This window comes from Bombyx mandarina, chromosome 13 (genome assembly GCF_030267445.1).
Source record: "Bombyx mandarina strain Sakado chromosome 13, ASM3026744v2".
In the NCBI taxonomy this organism is placed as follows: Eukaryota; Metazoa; Arthropoda; class Insecta; order Lepidoptera; family Bombycidae; genus Bombyx; species Bombyx mandarina.
Window position 1 is genome coordinate 14316084 of NC_143220.1, and position 19470 is coordinate 14335553.

Consider the following 19470-nt stretch of genomic DNA (forward strand, 5'->3'; position numbering starts at 1 on the left):
GGGAAGGTACGCCCTGTATTATGTCTTCAAACAGTCATGCGTTCCGGTTTGTAGAGGGAGATGACTTTTATACAATACAATTGAGTGCTCGATATCATGTCTCAAGGTAGGTGACGTTATTCGCGTATCGACATGATGTGAGGTGGGCCGTGTGTCGTGTACCTTAAGAGCTATTGAATAGCAACCGGTGGTAGATTCTGCGAAGCACGGCTCTTTCTAGAGTTCGTTTTAGCAACGTCGTCAGGTTTGAGCCCCATGAGCTCACCTACAAGCGCGGCGAATCTAGAATAACCCCTCGAGGTTATTAGAATAGGTAGGAAAAAAAAGAATAGCATTTCATTAACATTGAATCCGACGTGTGACCTAAACGACCAATTTCGGCATGTTTTTATTTAAAACTGTTGAGTTTGATATAGTGTAGTAACATGCTTTTGTGTCCACAACGATTCCTACTACGATAACACGAACAAAAAAATGAAAGCAAAATCAACGCGATGCAATCCTATGTTTCCCTAAACGGTGAAGGTAACGATTAAAAATCAAATGACACGCAACATTCACAATTTCGCACGATCGCGTGCCAGAACCACGTGGCGTTCTTTGATCTTTTAGTTTTGTACCCACTCATTGCCGTCTTAAGAAATAAGAAATTACTGAAAAAGAACAAGTAGGTACGACTACAAAAATTTGCAAGACTCCCAAAATTAATTGACGTTTTAAGGTGATTTATGGTTATGGCTTTTCTGGGGCCCCTCACGCTTTGGACTGCAAATAAGTAAGTACGCTGAATTGTATTCCTTTCATATGATAATCTAATCGGGTCAAACTCGGAACATTAAAGCGTGCGCAATACAAAAGGCTCGATGACGTAAAACAACAGAGGAATGTACAAACATTGTATTCATAAATAACATATCGTCGTAATATAAAAGATTCTTAACTTAGACTAGAAACAAACACACTAATATTAAGCACGAACTTGTACTCTCTGAGTCAATAACATCATCATAAATATATTATTTATACGTGTAAATAAATTGATATTAAGTATATATTTTTTTACTTATTAATATAATGTTGTGTACTATTAATTGTTTTGTACAATTTGTACAATTTGCCGTTAACGTAGGTAAAATAATTATGTATATTTTACAGAAATGAATTTCGACTATAAGCAATACCAATATGCAGTGCAAAATATTGATTGTAGTTGCTATAAATTTACACATTAGGTATATAGATGCGACATTAAAATCGATAGAAATAATTAGCATTAGATTATGTGAATATTGACATGCAATTCAAAGGTCAAGTTCGTACTTAATATTTAATTACACATTAATATCACATTGTCCATTTAATTTTGTTTACACGAAGATACGAACGTTAAAATATAAATTCACAGGTCAGCAGTAGTGAGTTTTTAAGTTTGTCACATTCACAATAGAATAATTTCAGCTAACGAATTCGAAACACTAACGACTTTATTTTTAAACGCTGTCTGCTCAGATAGGTAAACAAATTACATGAAGTTCCACATTTAAATCCCTTTAACCGATTAAACAAAATATATACAACGGAAGCGAGCACAAAAAGTATCAAAACACGTTTATTTTGCGCCGTTGTGGGTGATCAAGAGAATAAATAAACTACAGTGATATCGCTAAAGATAACTTCACAACGAGGCGTATTTTCACTGACAAGTAATGCGTAGCATTGAAATGGCACAGTGTCACTTCCTCGCTCGTTCCGCGTTCCGCATATCGTGAACTCATCATAGAGACGTTACAGTTAACACATCGACAAGTGTCCCATCACTAGGCTGGCGGCGGCGATGGTGTCCAGCACCGCCCCGGCGCGCACTACGATATGACCTTAGCGTACGGGTGCTCCACGTGTCCGTATTGGATCGCGAGCAGCGTGTCCTTCACTCGTTGGAACACGGGGTTCGACTGTTTCATCGTGGGAATGTCAATGTTTTGTTCGAGGAAGCCGACCCTGCTAATCGGGCTGATGATGACGGCTGTACCCGCGCCGAACATTTCTAGCAACTGAAACGAGCAACGCGTTCTGTTATTGTGCGCCCCTGGTCTCTCACCCTGGACACTAGACAATGATAGCTTATACGTTATCGAGAGTTTACATCGTGTAAACAGCTAGTGTACTCAAACTCACCCTTCCTTGTTGGTTGAGTTGTATGACGCGATCCATTGTGATGACTTCCTCTCTGACGACGAGATCCTCCCACTGGCTCGCCAGCTCGATGATGGAGCGACGCGTAACTCCGGGCAATATCAAACCGTTCAGTGGCGGCGTACTCAATTGTTTATCTAGGAAAGAACATAATAATACTGTTTTGAAATCATCGATATTGTTAGAAAAATTGTTTAAATGATGTTACTGACCCTAATTGTTACTTCATGTATAATCCAAGAATTTACCGGTCAAAGGGTCAGAACGACGACATCCGAAGAGATAACGTCTCCGTCACTTACACGGATATCCAATTAATTTTTACAACATTTAAAATATCACAAAATATATATTAATTTATTTACAAGTCTCCTTTGTTGTATGTAATGTAGTGTAATTCATCAAATCGTTATCTGCATGCTCACCTCCTTGATCGTTGATGTGCACCATAAAAATATTCATGGCGCCGACCTCTGTTAATTCGTGATCTGGACCAAAGAGCCATAGCACTTGATGGTGCCCCAATTTTGCAGCTCGCGCTGTCGCCTCTGAAAGTGTAATCGTTTGAATAAAATTACTTTAAAATAAAACGATAATACGCCTGATTTTGTTGTATCTCATTTTGATAATTGTGTACGTGACTAAACAAAAACTTACATTTTTTTTTACATCACCGCCCTTGATAATGAATGTGCTTATAGGTACTCTTAAATAACAAAGGAACGATGAGAATTTACTTAGATACGAACATGACATGTCAGTATTGGGTCAATTGAAATTTATAGTAATGATTTACGATTATCGTTCAAAAACACATTATACGAGTACTTGTAGTGACAGGCTTAAATCATTTTAATCATTTGTTTCGACTAGAAAGCGAACCATACATATGAAAATAAATGAAGCCATTAAGGATATTATAATATAAAATTTGTTCTAAATTCCTAAAATAGTCGTCGATTTCGTCAATTCTACAGCCCGCTTTGGAACATGATCTCCAAGTTTCAATTTAGAATAACTAGATGAAGGTGTCTATTCGAATCAGAACGAATGATTGCCTCACAGCAGAAACAATGTCGATGATGATTTGTACCCACGTGAGAACATTATATTCACTTTGTGGGATCCTAGGACTATCGTCTAGTCTATCCACCATGTCGATGCCGTGTCACAGCACGCGTCATGTAATAATCTCTATCTATTATTTTCTGCCCTAAATGATTTCTACGCGGCTAGTGCCCCACTCCATTTTCAGCACTCTTTAGGACTACATAGACTAACTAATGGATCTCTTCAATTTCGATACGGTAACGTGAAGAAACAATGTGTATAGTAGAAGAAATAATGTATATAGTATAGTGATTTTACTGGTGGTAGAACCTCTAGTGAGTTCGCGCGGGTATATACCACCACTCTGCCTATTTCTGCCGTGAAGCAGTAATGCGTTTCGGTTTGAAGGGTGGGGCAGCCGTTGTAACTATACTTGACACTTTAGAACTTATATCTCAAGGTGGGTGGCGCATTTACGTCGTAGATGTCTATGGGCTCCAGTAACCACTTAACACCAGGTGGGCCGTGAGCTCGTCCACCCATCTAAGCAATAAAAAAAGTCTTCTCAATTGCTTGGTAAGTGTTTGAAACCCATAAGAGACCACTTTTCAGTACAACAATAATATCGTCATTACAGTTTTCAAACATTTTTAGCAAATTTGCGTCTCTAGACACCGAAGAGTGTTTGATTATGTAATTTTTATTTCGATAATACAATGCTGGGTAAATTAAAAACATTAATTTACTTTGCTTTAAAATTCCAAGTAATACATAATACCACATTAAAAAATTATTTTGTAGATAAAAAAACAAAAATGACGCTCTTTTCGTACGATGGAGCTATTAAGATCTTTTGATTATATAAGTGTTTTAATTAGTTGCGTAGATTTCTCGATGTGCTGATAATAAAATTCATATCTTGATTTATGAATTCCGATAATAACTTATGGACAAAACACGTGAAAACTCACCTATAGTGGGTCCGTAATTAGAGCCGACCTTTCTGTTTCCAACTCCTCCAGGGAAGGCGCGTACGACATTGGGATCAGCGAATATTGAGACCGCTCCATCACTGCTCGCTTTGTAGTACGCGCTCACTGGACTCAGGATTACGAACAGCAATGCCGACTCAGGCGCCATTATTCCGAAAGTGGGCTACACGTCAACACAAAAACACGTCAATACAAAATTCATTCCACTACACCAGCGGTCGGGGAAACCGAACCGGTAAATTACCCCAAATGGGGTAAAATGAAACTTTTGAAACTTTTGTGAGTAAAAAGTATATATTGAAGTGAAACTTCTTTAGAATCGTTAAATTTTTAGTTATTGTTTTCTTTTCAAAATTATCATGGGGGCTATAATATGAAAGATGCTAAAAAGAAGCGATTTCGTTTTTTTTTTTGTTCTTCGCCATGGGGTAATATCAAATTACACAAAAATATTTTGGGGTAATAATTCAAAAAGTTCCCCGACCGCTGCACTACACGAACGGGAAATTGTCAAATTTGTCGAAGTCTAAATGTAACATCATTTTCATTACGGTCGGTATATATTTGTACCTGAAAACTTTCTTGTCTTTATTAAAATGTGAAAATGGAACATGACAAATATAGCGGAAAAAATGTATATGACGCAATTTAATATTTAAAATGAAATGAAGAAACTCTCCGCCACCCAACAAATCGACGGAGATATTAATCTGCATTTGAAAAAGTGTGAATGTTTTGCAATCTTATTTTTGCACTTTAATCAATTTGCTATACTTCGAGACCAATTTAGACAGAATGGTAATTTAAGACAGTTGTAATTGCGAGAAGCCATGACGGAATTTTAAATTTCACTCGTTATGTTTTGATTTTATCATTAGTGGGTTTGTCAATAGTCGCTTAATTATCGCATATTATTTAACAAAAAGCTACTTTGCATGTGAGTTAGTTATGTGGCTTAGCTTATTGATATACACAGTTACTATGTTAATAGTATCTATGTTTATAATTAGATGGACAGTGGCGTGTTTAAGTTTCAATAAATTTCAAGGCTATTGTTTAGTGTAAAATCGTACACGATGAAAATAATAGGAATTAGTTCTTATCGCACGCATGTTGCGATAACATTAGAATCATACACGCATTTAATAACGCGAATTTTATAAAGAATTTTTATTATTACCTTGGACGTTTTGATAACTCATTTCTTTACCGCATTTTACCTTGTGAAAATATTATACTTACTTTACGATTACTTACTACAACAATTTTATTACGACTTTAAAATCTACTATTATACATAACTATTTATTTTAACCTTGGTCACGCTGTGATAAATCGACAAATATTCTCTTGAAGTGCAAATCACTTATTAAATTCATGTTTTGATTTTCAATTGAGGTTTTCATTTTTAGGCAATGCTCTACATTGTGATTAGGTATCTAAAATTAAGAAACCAACTATTATTTCAAACAAGTTTCTAAATAAGTTTTGAGGTTAGTAAAAAGTTATCGATATACTCTACTTAAGTATGCAATACCTATTTTATAGAAACTGTGCATTTGTACATTACAATACTTTACAGTTGAACCAAATTGGATACGGTTTTCATTGATTGAGATAAGCTCAAGCTTATAAAATACTATTTTACACGACATTGGAATAATGTAGGGTATATTATTGAACTACACCAGAAAATTTAATTTTTTTTTATTGCCCTTGTAGGCAGACGAGCATACGGCCAACCCGATGGTGAATGGTTACCGTCGCCCATGGACTTCAGTAATGCCAGCGGCATAGCCAAGCCGCTGCCTACCGCAAAACAGCCTTCACAAAACCAATATTTCACTAAGCCTTGAGAAATGCGAATATTATTATAAATATATTTAGTTGTTTGCTGTTAGACCAGAGTATGTTACATTCGAGAAGGATTTGACATAAAACGAAGCCGTTCAATTGATTTTGAAGACGTACAGGCATCACAGGCGACCTAGACTGCCTACATTCGGTGCCACTTCACACTTCGATTAACAAGATGGTGGTCCTAAAGTAATACAAATGACCCGCAGCTACACACACAACTTTTAAATTAACATTCGAATAAAATAAAAGTTTTTTACATTTGGTCGCGAAATTACCATATAATACCCAGTCCTGATGGGTAAAAATGTCTGTGTTGTCAACGTATAAAAATCAGCATAATAATATGCTTTGCATGGACCCATGTTTAAAGACACGTGAATTCATTTTTAAGGAAAATAACAATATAATACCACAATGAGTTTTAAAATTAATAAACTTACAATCTTTCAGTGGTTTTTTTTACATAAAACCTGCTTTGTGCTAATAACTTTATGCTGTTAAATGTTATTTCAATGATGAACTAATTTATTGAAATAGTCTTATTCTAATTTCTGGTTGTAACAATGTTTTCGAAATTATCTTACTATCAATAAATTTATTTGATTTGGACCTAATCATTGCGTGCTCTTAGCCTATGTAACCTATTATCTCGGAGGGTATTTTCAGTATTTGTCGATAAGCCTACCTAAGCAATTAGTATAATATCATCAATAGCAGCGACACGCTTGGCTTTTGATATTAGGAAATCTATTATATGTCGAAAAAAAGTCACACAATAACACGTTTCACTTCACGAATCATTACGCCACACGAGATACTGCACTTCTATATGTAAATAAAATATGTACTCGTTAATTTTATTATCAAACAACTTTATATTTAAGGTGAACTGGTCATGAAGGAGAATTAAATAAAGAATTAATTTGTTAAAAGAAATTTCTTTCTTATATTACGATACTGGAATTACTTTATTTCTCCTTTAGCATTGCGTTTTTTATCAACAGGGCGGAGGTCACCTTGTCATTCGAATAGCAAACATAAATAAGTAATAAATATTGTTAATTAAAGATTAAAAGAGTTAAATGCACAATTAAGTTAACGTTCGTACCTCGATCCCTATTAACGTTGGTCGGATATAAAGGGTCGACGTTTCTGAATGCGGAACCCATTCCTGGTCAATTTGTACTAATCGTTTTATGCATTGAACGAGCTCTTCTCCGTCGAACATTGGCAAGCCGGACCTCTGGGCTGCGAGGTTCATCCTTTCCATGTTAAGTTCCGGCCTGAACAATCGTATTTTATCATCAACACCTCGGTACGCTTTCAATCCTTCAAATAACTGCAAACGAAACATAAAATAATTGTTTTGAATTAATTGAATCTCTACTATCGTTCGTCATAGTTCATATTTTCGGATCACTCAATGTTTAATTTACGAACAAACGTCATTCAAATCTATAAAACACATTTACATTTATATTTACATAATTTTGCATTGATAACGGTCGTAAGCAATGACAGTGGTAACAATAATATAATGAAATAAGTGTGATTATTCCAGAACAGTTGAAAACAAGCTGATATCGGGTTATTTTCGGCACCTGAAATGCATCGGCATTCAAGCTGGTAAACCATAAACATAATGGAGTTGTAGGCTGTATTTTGCCTATTTCTGCCGCGATAGCTGTTATACTATGAAATTGAGACTTCTACCTCGTATCGTGTCTTGGTGTGTGTCATGATCCACTTCAGAAAGCATTAAACACCGAGTGAGTCGTGGGCTACATCACTCATATATATATAAATGAATTGCTGTTCGTTAGTCTCGCTAAAACTCGAGAGCGGCTGGACCGATTTGGCTCATTTTGGTCTTGAATTATTTGTAGAAGTCCAGAGAAAGTTTAAAAGGAAGAATATGAAAATGCTCGGAATTAAATAAAAATAACAAATTTGTTTTTCCTTTAACGTGTCCCCCGTCGGACGGATTCCTTTTGTTCGTTTTAAGTTTATTTTATACAAAAGTTTAGGTCTTTTATTTATCGATTGAGGCACTGAGAAGTCTGCCGGGTCCACTAGTACACAATAAATAAAAATATTGATAGATATTAGTATCGTATTTTCGACTTACTTGTATGGCGTAATGAAGTGCCTTCGCGGCGGGATGTATATTTAAGTTCTCGAATGGCATGATCTCCGGCTTTTGCCATCCCCCGAGTTCCTTGTGATAATAAATTTTGAGCATATGATCGGTGAAATACTTTCCGAAACCTAGTTCCTTAGCTTCGGGTTTCGGGGTGAGCTGATACGGCGCCGCGAGTCGTACTTGCAAGTCTTCGTACTGCAGATAAACACGGTTAAAGTTATTCTCATTAGATATTGAAGTACTTGAGTACGTAGATATTGGTACTAGTCTAAATTTTGAGAATGTATTAGTATATTTTCGATTCTGCTAAAATTCAAGTGCTAAATATGTTCAAAGTGCCCAACTACTGAAGTCATCGTGGCCTAAGGGATAAAACGTCCGGTACATTCGTGTTGAGCGGTGCACCGGTGTTCGAATCCCAGGCGGGTACAAATTTTCCTAATGAAATACGTACTCAACAAATGTTCACGATTGACTTCCACGGTGAAGGAATAACATCGTGCAATAAAAATGAAATCCGCAAAATTATAATTTACGTAATTACTGGTTGTAGGACCTCTTGTGAGTCCGCGCGGGTAGGTACCACCGCCCTGCCTATTTCTGCCGTGAAGCAGTAATGCGTTTCGGTTTGAAGGGTGGGCAGCCGTTGTAACTATACCTGAGACCTTAGAACTTATATCTCAAGGTGGGTGGCGCATTTACGTCGTAGATGTCTAAGGGGTCCAGTAACCACTTAAAACCAGGTGGGCTGTGAGCTCGTCCACACATTTAGCAATAAAAAAGGTACAGCTTACAACCTGTTAGCAGTGCATTTACACTGTCCATATCATGGAAGAAAATTGTATTTTTCACGGGGTTTTTTTATTACTCGCCCCATATAGTGAAAACCCCACCGTGAGGTTGTAGTCTCAGTTGTATTGTATTAAGGTTTGTTGAAGCTTTCAAACCGTGGAACGCGTCATATTGCCGCGTCAGAAGTATTCAGAATGTTGGTAAGTAAATATGTACTTACATTGCGGGCTCGCAAAATGTCTATTAAGCAAAAATACGTATATGCCCCTGCTTGCGTAGCTTCGGCTAAATATCATCACGTCAGAGTAATAAAACACCGATAGTGCGTTCTCTACTCACGTGCACTCGGGCGTGTTATATGTTTACGAACAAGTCGCATTAAATATGCTTTTCAACTGATAAGTAGTACTAGCTTAGAAGCAAATGAATGTTCATCACACGAAAGACGTAAACATGATAAAAGTTCAAAACACGTTTGCGCTTATATTTTGATTAAAAACACGCTCGTTTCAATATATACTTTTGATACAGGGTGGACATTTGCCACTTGGGTTTATCTAGTTTAAATATCTATATAAAGTAAGTCTTGCCATAGATTTTGAAGACATACTGAACATTTTTAGAACAAAATATACCTTCATAATGGAAAACCCGTTTCGGAATTGAAAGTGAATCATTGAATGACTAGAAATATAGGTACCTATCCAAAATTTTAAGTCCGGTAGTCTCCTAAGTCCCTTGTCATATAGCTGTAAGGACTAAAGTGGCTACCTTTGTTGACTCTTCTCACCGGAATGTCGTATTGTAGTGTAGTGTTTTACTGAATTACTCGAGTTATTTTCTATGTACCATTGGGAGCGAGTGCCTCATCCTATACATCAATTAATTTCGATGCAAGTGGGAATTAACGCGATTTGCGATAGCGTGAAATCACAGAGAACAATCAAAAAATGTATTGCGATAGCCTTTACATGTCGTCAGAAGAGATAAGGCTGAGATAGCATAGTTGACACAATAAGTTGTTTTCAACGAGTTGTTATTTACCTTGAAGGAGATTTCAGGTGTAATTTGTGGGTGTGGCTTTTGCGTGGGCGATGGTGCCACGTGGTCCGCCTGCACTGAGTCTTCTAGCTCTTTGTACCGCAGCGAAGAGCTACACCATCGAATAGTCTGCAGCTTGTGTTGGTTCTCGAATATCCATTTCACCAAGACCTTAAATGCATTCTTTTATACTTTATATGCTAAAAAATATCTTGAAAACACTATGTAAAGCTCGTCAACAGCTAAAATACAAAAAAAAACAAAGAAGAATCTTGATTGACAAACAGATGAGAAAGTAGGACTCGACTGGTTTGTCTTTGTCTATGTATTTTACATATAAACATTTTCAGTCCGAGCGGCTATTATCCCCTTCGGCTCTATTCGGGGACGAGACAAAAAGGGAAATTAATATTTAAAACCCACCCTCCCACTTTTCCTTCTGGTTATTGTCAGTTACTCTCAACACTTCCTAGGTTACTCTTTGCGTGCCAACCACATTCCATAAAGTCAATTAGTTATTTAAAATAGGGCCTTTTAAATCTTTTATTCAATATTATTTAAATGAATCTCCTTAGTCTCGTACTTGTGACGATATCAGTAAATATTGCATTAACATTCAATTCTTATGAACGTTTAAATTTTCGTAAGTTTGATGATCGAGAAATTTCTTTAAAATCGAAATTTTGCACCGAACATACCAACGGTTTATCCGTTAGTGGTTAATAAAACGTGATGGTAATGATGGTTGTACGGCATTGGTATCCGATTAGTAATTAGTGGCAGGACGTCTTGTAAGCCCGTGAGGGTTTGTACCAAGTTCTAGCCTATTTCTAAGGCCATGCCATCATGTGTCGGAGGTTAGCCGTCCGTCGATCCATTTTACATTGCAATAGGTATAACCTAGTCGTTAATATCTAAGGTGGACGTTTAACGTCAAGTGAGCCATAATTCCAGCTGCCTACGTAGCCTTATTTTTTTTTAAGGGCAATTAAATGACATGACTTGTTCATGTAGCCTGATAAGTTTAACGATTAAAATTGCTTACGATTATAATAGACAATAAAATAAAAATAGATTATCTACATTGCTAATTTTATTGTTAATGTTAATAGTAAAGTATATAAAAAAAAAAACATTCAGAAAATAAAAATCTGCAACCACTGCTTCTTCTGTTTATTTCATATTTTCTTATGATTTCTAAATAGAAATAGTTACAAAGTTATCTTCGTGTGACTTTTCTCAACTACAAAAAAAGTAACTCAATATGACGTGTACTTTCTAAATATTTACCTTAAAAAAAATCAGCACCCATTGTACCACAATTAATTAATCAAATACGATTAATATTCATGTTTAATTTACTCAAAGAATAGATGTTAATAATTGATAATTGGAAGAATAACTCTTACCTGGCTACGTCTAATAGGCATTTTAAAATTCACTAGTATATCTGATTGCACTTAAAAACACTAATTAATCACACTGAGCACTATTGTACTTTTTTTATGATTAAATATTTACAGCACTGTTACCATAAACTATTTTCGTAAGTCGCTTGAAGTTAACTGACTTCATTGGATCTAAAGCACAAACATTTAAACAACGAAGAAAGATAAGATTGTGCGCCTGACCTCTTGATGTACCCATTCATAATCAACATAAATTATAAAATTCTATTGATAATACAGTGAAAACATAATCGTAATAAAGTATTTAGCGTTTACAATATTCTTTCGGATTTGTGATTTGAATGCGCAGTTTGACGAATGTACAACTACTTATGGAGCGAGCGTAGTGCGCAAAGCGTTGCCTTTAAATCGTAGGGTCGCTCGTAACGTCTATTGGGTCAGCCTGCTATCCGCCTTCATACACATTTAAATGAATATGTTAATTTCTTTGGCGAATAAAGGCTCATTTACGCACGAAAATACACTAACAAAATACAAAAAGAATTCAATTATCTTTAAATTTTGATGGTTAAATTAAAATGTTGTATAAGCGTTCTGTGTGCGTTCTTCTATTCCTATATTATACTAAAATAAAATAAAAATTATTTATTAGGTACTTTAATAATGTTGTCCACATCAAATTCAAAACCATAGTACCTTATTCAGTTCGATACTGTGTTGTAGTCGTGGATAAATCTTAAATCATAAAACGAATATAGAGATTAATATAATTTTTGAAATTTATTTTCTTTTGTCGAGTTATAGCCACAAAAATGATGTTATTTCTCTATAATAAATTAAAAAGGGTTTGTCTGTTTGCAGGTTCGAGCACATTAATGAAATAAGTTGTTAGTGTTTCATCAGTATTTGCGAACTATTATAGAAAATGTATGTTTGTTTTACGTCACGCGCAACACAAAAGAACAACTCTTCTGTATAAGCGACGTAGGCTTTATGCGTTTGATGTTAAATATTATATTCATGAAAACAGTACATATTAAAGATCTATTTATATAAGTAATTTATATGGACGACAGACTTCTGTGCGTTTGAAATCGTGTTCAAACACTCGTTAAATACATTTTTATATAATTACGTCAATGAGCTGATAACTAAATATTAGCAAGTTTTCAAGCAGATATGTAATTAACCTTCATTATAAGAAATAAAATAATTATAGCGATAATGTAATTTATATTCAAGTCTTTATTTTTTTATTAAATAAAATACTGAACAACAAGCAACTAATGCTATAATAACTAATCAACGAAACAAATTTATTCTTTTAACACTACATTTTCATTTTAATGTAGATCGGGTTGTCGGAGTGCAATTTTATCTTCATTTTTAGCATGTTTTTTGAGAAGATTCATAATTTCATTGTCAAATTCTTTAGGAGTTGGCTTCTTTTCAACTATCCAATAGAATATGTCCCAATCGTTGCTGGGTGAGTTTATGAGACGATCGTACATCATAGTCTGTTTTTCATTAAAACCATTCAAATACTTCTTCGCAAAAGTGCTGAGTAGAAGATCGTTTTCTAACATTCCTCTTTTTCGCGATTGGTAATGCAATCTGGAAGCAAAGCATAGAGGATTCAACAAAGTGTAAGAAAGATTTTGACTGCAGTTTCACAGCCCATGCTGCAACATTAGCTTGGTATAAGCCGCGCCAATAAAGAAACGAATCTAAAATGGCGGCGGCGATTATGCGCTCACACTCTAAGCTATTGCTGTCTTTAGTCGCACACGGCGCGTCAAATATCAGGTCTGACTTTGTTGAGTTCGAATTTTTTCACTTTCGAGTTGTGGGACTTAGATGACTGGCAGCCAAGTGTCTACGCAAGTTGCATCCCAGATGAGACACCTCCCCCTCTGCCAGGGCATAAAGTAAAGTAAAGTAGATTTTCATTTGTTTTTTTTTATATGTTTTTACAATAAACAACTTTTTCTTTCTATCTTTCTTTTTATTTGTTGACCCTACCATCTGTCAGTGCAGGTACATAGACGCCATTTTCGATTCGTTTCTTTATTGGCGCGGCTTATATGTACGTTTGTATGTAACTGAATCTTTTGAATGATATTTGCACCGACTTCATAATATCCGACTAACTTGACAATTTGCACATGCATCAAGAACCGATGACAATGCAATGATTTTATAACAAATCTAATATCCTAAAGGGTATCAAAAGACTGGTATTGTTGGTTCGGTTTGCTATATAAGCTTGTTTTTTTAAAACTGGATATTTTTTTCAATTATATCTTGCCAACACAAGATGTGCCATACCACATCAAATGTTGTTCTTGACTATATTTAAATAACATTCATGTCTTGTTAGTGAAACTAAGCTTAATACAATAAAAAATAACATTGAAATAATATATGAAAACAAAATACGAGGTAAAGTTTTTGCACACTATCTACAACTTTTTTTAGTACATGACTATTGCGTCATCAGTTGTGCGCGCCTACTTCACTGGTACATGTAATATTTTATTAATTTATTACGCTTTTTATGTATTTGTATACATTGGCGGAATTAATGCCCTCTACTAGTCAACCAAAGGTAATGCAGAGAACGGTAGGCAGCGGCTTGGCTCTGCCCCTGGCATTGCTCTAGTCCACGGGCGATGGTAATCACTCGCCATTAGGTGGGTGGTATGCTCGGCTGCCTACAGAGGCAATAAAAAAATAAAAAAGTAATCGAAGGTGCATTGATATATGAATTTAATAAGATACATAAGCATTAAAAATCCATAATTGTAGATATTATATTTTTTGCATATTTTTAATAAAATAGCAATACAATATCTTCTCCTTTGCCTCCGCCTTATATAAATAGCATTATATAATATAAACTCGTTACAAGAAATTAGACATGTTATACCTAGCTTAAGTTGTGTCATTTCCAATATTACTGAACATAGACGAGAAATAGGAAGTATGTTAAATGATAAAAATGGATCACCCATCCATTCGGGCTTTCAATATACCTACATACATTTAAAAAGGTTTTTTTATAATGGCGATGCACATCATGTAAAAATCATGGGGACTAGCATGGTGCACTGTGGTGGCTATACACAGATTTTTTTATTTTTTTTTATTTCTTATATGGGTGGACGAGCTCACGGCCCACCTGATGTTAAGTGGTTACTGGAGCCCATAGACATCTACGACGTAAATGCGCCACCCACCTTGAGATATAAGGACCGTTTATTTTGAAAGTGGTGTAAGTCCATTTTTGAGAAAAATGAGCTATCACGTAATTCATGCTTAATTTAATGTATTTTTTATATATATAACTAGTCCGTGTTTAATTTCGCAAAAAAATCCCATGGGTTGTACAACTTAAAATCGGTCGGTAAATGAAATTGCATAATCATCGATTATGAAAGTGGTGTAAGTCCAATTGACAGAGGTAGGTGGCATAGCGGATGGATGCCGATCATTGTTTTGTTATGTGAAGGTTGTCCAGTCGGAAAACAGCATTGTAATAATTGACCACAAATTTTTACTCTCGGGGCATTCATACCTTCCGAACGATGCAGATTTTGGCATCATAGAAATGGCATTGAGAAAAATGAATTTTGTGTACACACCACAAGATTACTATAATGTAATAGCGCAATGTAGAAAATAGGATAAATTCATTTTATATGAAATGAAACGTTTCATGCATATTTTGAAACACTACCACATGCAGAGAATAAGTAAATTCTTGTAATCAGTATCTTGTAATGACAATTTAATTGCCATCTAAAATAAAATTTTATGTGTTGTTATGCGTATTTGTTAACAAAATTATATTAAAATGAAGTATATTTTAAGCGATATTTGATTTTTCAAAATTGATATTAACCGATTTTTACAATTGTCTAATTTTGAAAGTGGTGTAAGTCCATTTACAGCACATAAATATGTGTTATCGTAGTCTAATTAACCAAAAACAAATTTATAAAAGCAAATTAAATGTTGATTATTCAATAGAAACAATGCCAGACCTCATAATATGAATTGTTTTCAATTTTCTCGAAACAAAAGAAAATGGACTTACACCACTTTCAAAATAAACGGTCCATAAGTTCTAAGGTCTCAGTATAGTTACAACAGCTGCCCCACCATTCAAACCGAAACGCATTACTGCTTCATGGCAGAAATAGACAGGGCGGTGGTACCTACCCGCGCGGACTCACAAGAGGTCTTACCACCAGTAAACTATAATTTTGCGGGTTTGATTTTTATTACACAATGTTATTCCTTTACCGTGGGAGTCAATCGTGAACATTTGTTGAGTACGTATTTCATTAGAAAAATTGGTACCCGCCTGAAATCGAACACTGATGCATCGCTCAACACGAATGCACCGGACGTCTTATCCTTTTGGCCACGACGACTTCAAAATAAATAGATAAATTAATTTAAATATATATATATATATAATAAATTAATTAATTAATTAACAATAAATAGAAAAACGAATTTCAGAGATTCACCTATATAACCATTAGAGTATGCAAGAAAGCAGACTGCATGAATGCAAAATTAATGCAAGCTATGTGACATACTAATTAACCCACACAAAAGACAAAATTAGTAATTTTTACTAATTGACATTTAAATAACAATTTATAAACCAAGAGTCCTCCTTGGTTGTCAATGTTACTGAGTTAAGATCTTACATAAAGCATGATAAATATCTTGGCATGCTCATTAAATAGATGCAGATTAAGCGGAAACAATCACTTACAACACAATATAATGCACATACGGTGGAATAACGTCAGTTATGCAAATTATGTAATTGTTCAGGAGAAACGTTGAAAAGTTCAACATCTTATTATACAATTCATATATATGTCTGCTAGGCTATAGAAATAAAATGATAATATTTAAACTACTACTTTAAACTTCATCAGTAAAAGCAAAGATCTCTTTCATCTCACTGATAACTATTAAAAAAAAATATTTTCTCATACTCAGCTCAGTGTTAACAAAAATTGCATAGGTGACTTTATAGCACCGTATGTGCAATATATACAAGGTCAGTATTCTTTAAAAAATTACATGTAATGATTTCAAAGTTATAGGGAAAATCCTCTAATATCTCTTTATGAGCATAGTGAAAAATAACAACTTAGCTACCCACAGATCAATGCTCAAGGAAGTTTTCAAGAATAAACCCCATTCAGAAGCAGTTAGTGACAGAATAAAAACTCCATATATGATGAGAAATATAAGTTTCATTTAATGTTTTTTTTATTATTATTCATCATACCTAATATTACTTATGTATTATTCATGTAATTTATTTTTTGTATTTACATAAAAGTTATGTTTTGTTTTTGTTCAAGATTGTTTCATAAATCATTTAGGCTATTAAAGAATTATAGCTACACCTGATTATTAAATAGCTTTTGATAATATTGCAATAAACACTTGTAAGTTATCATAGAACAACATGGATGTTTATATTATGTTCTAAATCTTCCCCTGAGTGTTACTACTTTCGACTCTGTTTGGAATAATGTACAATTATACTGGGTGTTAGGAGACCGTTTCCGGAAACGAAGACAGATAGTACTAATGACACCTTTGATGATGGGATGGAAAAAAATCGATCCTGATTTAAAAAAACATATTTTTAAAACGTTTTATTAGCATTGTTTACGCTCCATCATGTTACAGCTAAATGAAACAATAGTTTCATAAAAAAATACATTACTACAAAAAACCAGCGATGAAACACAAAATCAAACAGCTGATGCTCGGATCGACGAACGCACGGGCGCGGCGCGGGCAGACTCGCACGATCGCACAAATACTTATTTACAACATTTGTCTAAATAGCTCCATCATCAAAGGTGTCATAGTAATATCGTCTGTCTTCGTTTTCGGAAGCAGTCTCCTAACACTCATGATATACAATGGTACATCGACATACAAGTTTAATTCATTCCGTAACCTTGTTCGTATGTCAAGTGGCTCATATCTCAAAGCAATTTTCCCCACTGAAATTAATTGAAATGCCATTAATCCATATCAGTTCCCAAAAAACCACCTCAGTCGTTTTTGTTAAGTGCTTTTTAATAAGAAAAGTATGTTTTCAAAAAGAAACTTATTTATAAATAACAAATACATATAAAAAAATAAAATAAACAAAAAAGTGAAGTGTAGACATTATCTTTTTCAGACCCATGAGATAGATGTTAAATGGTTATTGTTTGAATACAGTTAAGATTGCATTGAAAAAACTATCATCATCAGAGCACGGTTGTCCACTGCTGGATATGAGTTTCTCCCAATCCACAGCATATAAAAAAGTCATATCTGCTGATTTAGAGCAATAAAACTCAACACAACAACAAATTTACACTATATTAACCGTTTTTTGTTACCTTGCTTTACGTTTCTCCAGCGGTTGTTGTTTCTCAACATCATAAAGAGGAATCTCCATGTAGGTTGTATCCATGTTGTTGGTGGTATCACTTGAAAAAGCCACTTTCTTGACATTTTTGAGTGCATTATAAGACTGAAATAGTTTTATTATCCTATAATTCATATCATGAGTGATTTCTAAAAACAAAATCACATTTCTACATCTCTAAGATTTCAGTTCCATTATTTATTTAGTATCGTAGGTGAAAAGTACTTACAAGGTTAAGGGTTCGAGTATGCAACATTTTTATTAAATTCATATTGTTTTTATTAATTTTAGACAACGATAATCGTTTGAATAAAATGGTTTCGAAATCAAATCAAATAAATACAAATGATCATTTCAAAAATAAAAATTCCCTTCCTCCTTTTTGACAGATTTTTTTTTTTTTTTTTTTTTTTTCCTACCTATTCTGATAGCCTTGAGAGGCTATTTCAGCTTCGCCCTAACGTTAGTAGGTGAGCTCGCGGGGCTCAACCGGAGAGTTGCTAACACTGACCCTAGCAAGAGCAGTGCTTCGCAGAATCTACCACCGGATCGGAAACGCGACCCACTGAGAAGATCCGGCGAGAAACTCAGTGGGCTGTGTCTATGGGTTAGTTCGCTCGTCGAACCCTTCGTCGCAAGCGACGGGTTCGACGAGGACGGTGACCGGTGCTTGTGGTGCCTAAAAGCACCGTTAATGAGGTGAATGAAGTTAGCCCCTCAAAAAAATTTTTTTTTCCTATTTTATACTTATTTTCTGTTAATTCGTTTGTTCATCATTTGTTCATGATTGTTCACTGTTAATAATTGTTTGTTCTGCATTTATTTATTTTAAAAAAATATTTAAAAATATACCTACAAGTTAGCCCCTCTAATGCAATTTTTAATATTTTTTCATCCTTAATGACTCGTAAATATTCATTTTCGATTGTTCTTATATAAAACACGTTTGTTCTCTTTCGAAATTACTCGTTTTTTGTTTAATTTACTATTTTTATTAGTTGAATAAATGTATGCAAAATATGTGTACTGCGCATGCGTCAACTATAATGCCTAAACTTTCTACGCGGTTTTAATCGTGAAAAAAAAACCAAATATAAATTCTGAAGGAGTAATTAATTGGTATACAGTTTAATTAAAAAATAAATAAATGAAATAATGTGCATTGGCGTTAAGTTAGACCAAATACATTTTTTCCATCCTCTTACCTATCGTATTAAAATGTTATTTTACTAATGTTAGGAATATAATTTCGACTGTGTAAAAAAGTTATTATAATGTATACCTATATTATCTCTTGAAAGATAAATAATGAACATATTTACTTATTTGTTTATATTACCTATGTGAACTCCCTATCTTTTTTATACCTTCATAACGATAAGTAGGAGGATGGAAAAAATGTATTTGGTCTAACTTAACGCCAATGCACATTATTTCATTTTTTTTTTTTTTTTTTTTTAATTAAACTGTATACCAATTAATTGCTCTTTCAGGATTTATATTTGTTTTTTTTTTTCACGA

At 34.4% G+C, this 19470-nt stretch overlaps 2 protein-coding genes across 3 annotated transcripts; both read right to left on the bottom strand.

Annotated features, from left to right (window-relative positions):
• Window positions 1-882: 882 nt before the first annotated feature.
• On the bottom strand, window positions 883-12563 carry Bcat (Branched chain amino acid transaminase). Its single transcript, XM_089732587.1, has 8 exons — window positions 11481-12563; window positions 10075-10242; window positions 8224-8433; window positions 7204-7434; window positions 4215-4398; window positions 2619-2741; window positions 2176-2330; window positions 883-2051 (listed from the first exon to the last, which is right to left on the bottom strand). The coding sequence occupies exons 1-8, from the start codon at window positions 11499-11501 to the stop codon at window positions 1863-1865; spliced, it is 1281 nt and encodes a 426-aa protein (XP_089588713.1). The 5' UTR covers window positions 11502-12563; the 3' UTR covers window positions 883-1862.
• A 144-nt stretch (window positions 12564-12707) lies between these two features.
• On the bottom strand, window positions 12708-18536 carry LOC114247638 (succinate dehydrogenase assembly factor 2-B, mitochondrial). Of its 2 annotated transcripts, none has more exons than XM_028180642.2 (3): window positions 18179-18536; window positions 17921-18054; window positions 12708-13094 (listed from the first exon to the last, which is right to left on the bottom strand). In XM_028180642.2, the coding sequence occupies exons 1-3, from the start codon at window positions 18218-18220 to the stop codon at window positions 12824-12826; spliced, it is 447 nt and encodes a 148-aa protein (XP_028036443.2). In that variant the 5' UTR covers window positions 18221-18536; the 3' UTR covers window positions 12708-12823. The 2 variants fall into 2 exon arrangements, with proteins under 2 accessions (XP_028036443.2, XP_089588714.1); XM_089732588.1 differs by having other exon boundaries at window positions 17921-18098; window positions 18179-18325.
• Between the last annotated feature and the right edge of the window lie 934 nt (window positions 18537-19470).

Excerpts from the sequence above, each read along its gene's own strand:
- Bcat (XM_089732587.1), bottom strand. The coding sequence starts at position 11,501 with ATGCCTATTAGACGTAGCCAG. Across the intron at positions 8,434-10,074 it reads CACCTGAAATCTCCTTCAAG|TACGAAGACTTGCAAGTACG; the intron begins GTAAATAACAAC and ends GTTTATCTGCAG. Across the intron at positions 4,399-7,203 it reads CAACGTTAATAGGGATCGAG|CCCACTTTCGGAATAATGGC; the intron begins GTACGAACGTTA and ends GTTGACGTGTAG.
- LOC114247638 (XM_028180642.2), bottom strand. The coding sequence starts at position 18,220 with ATGAATTTAATAAAAATGTTGCATACTCGAACCCTTAACCTT. Across the intron at positions 18,055-18,178 it reads ATACTCGAACCCTTAACCTT|TCTTATAATGCACTCAAAAA; the intron begins GTAAGTACTTTT and ends AAACTATTTCAG. Across the intron at positions 13,095-17,920 it reads CTGGAGAAACGTAAAGCAAG|ATTGCATTACCAATCGCGAA; the intron begins GTAACAAAAAAC and ends CTTTGCTTCCAG.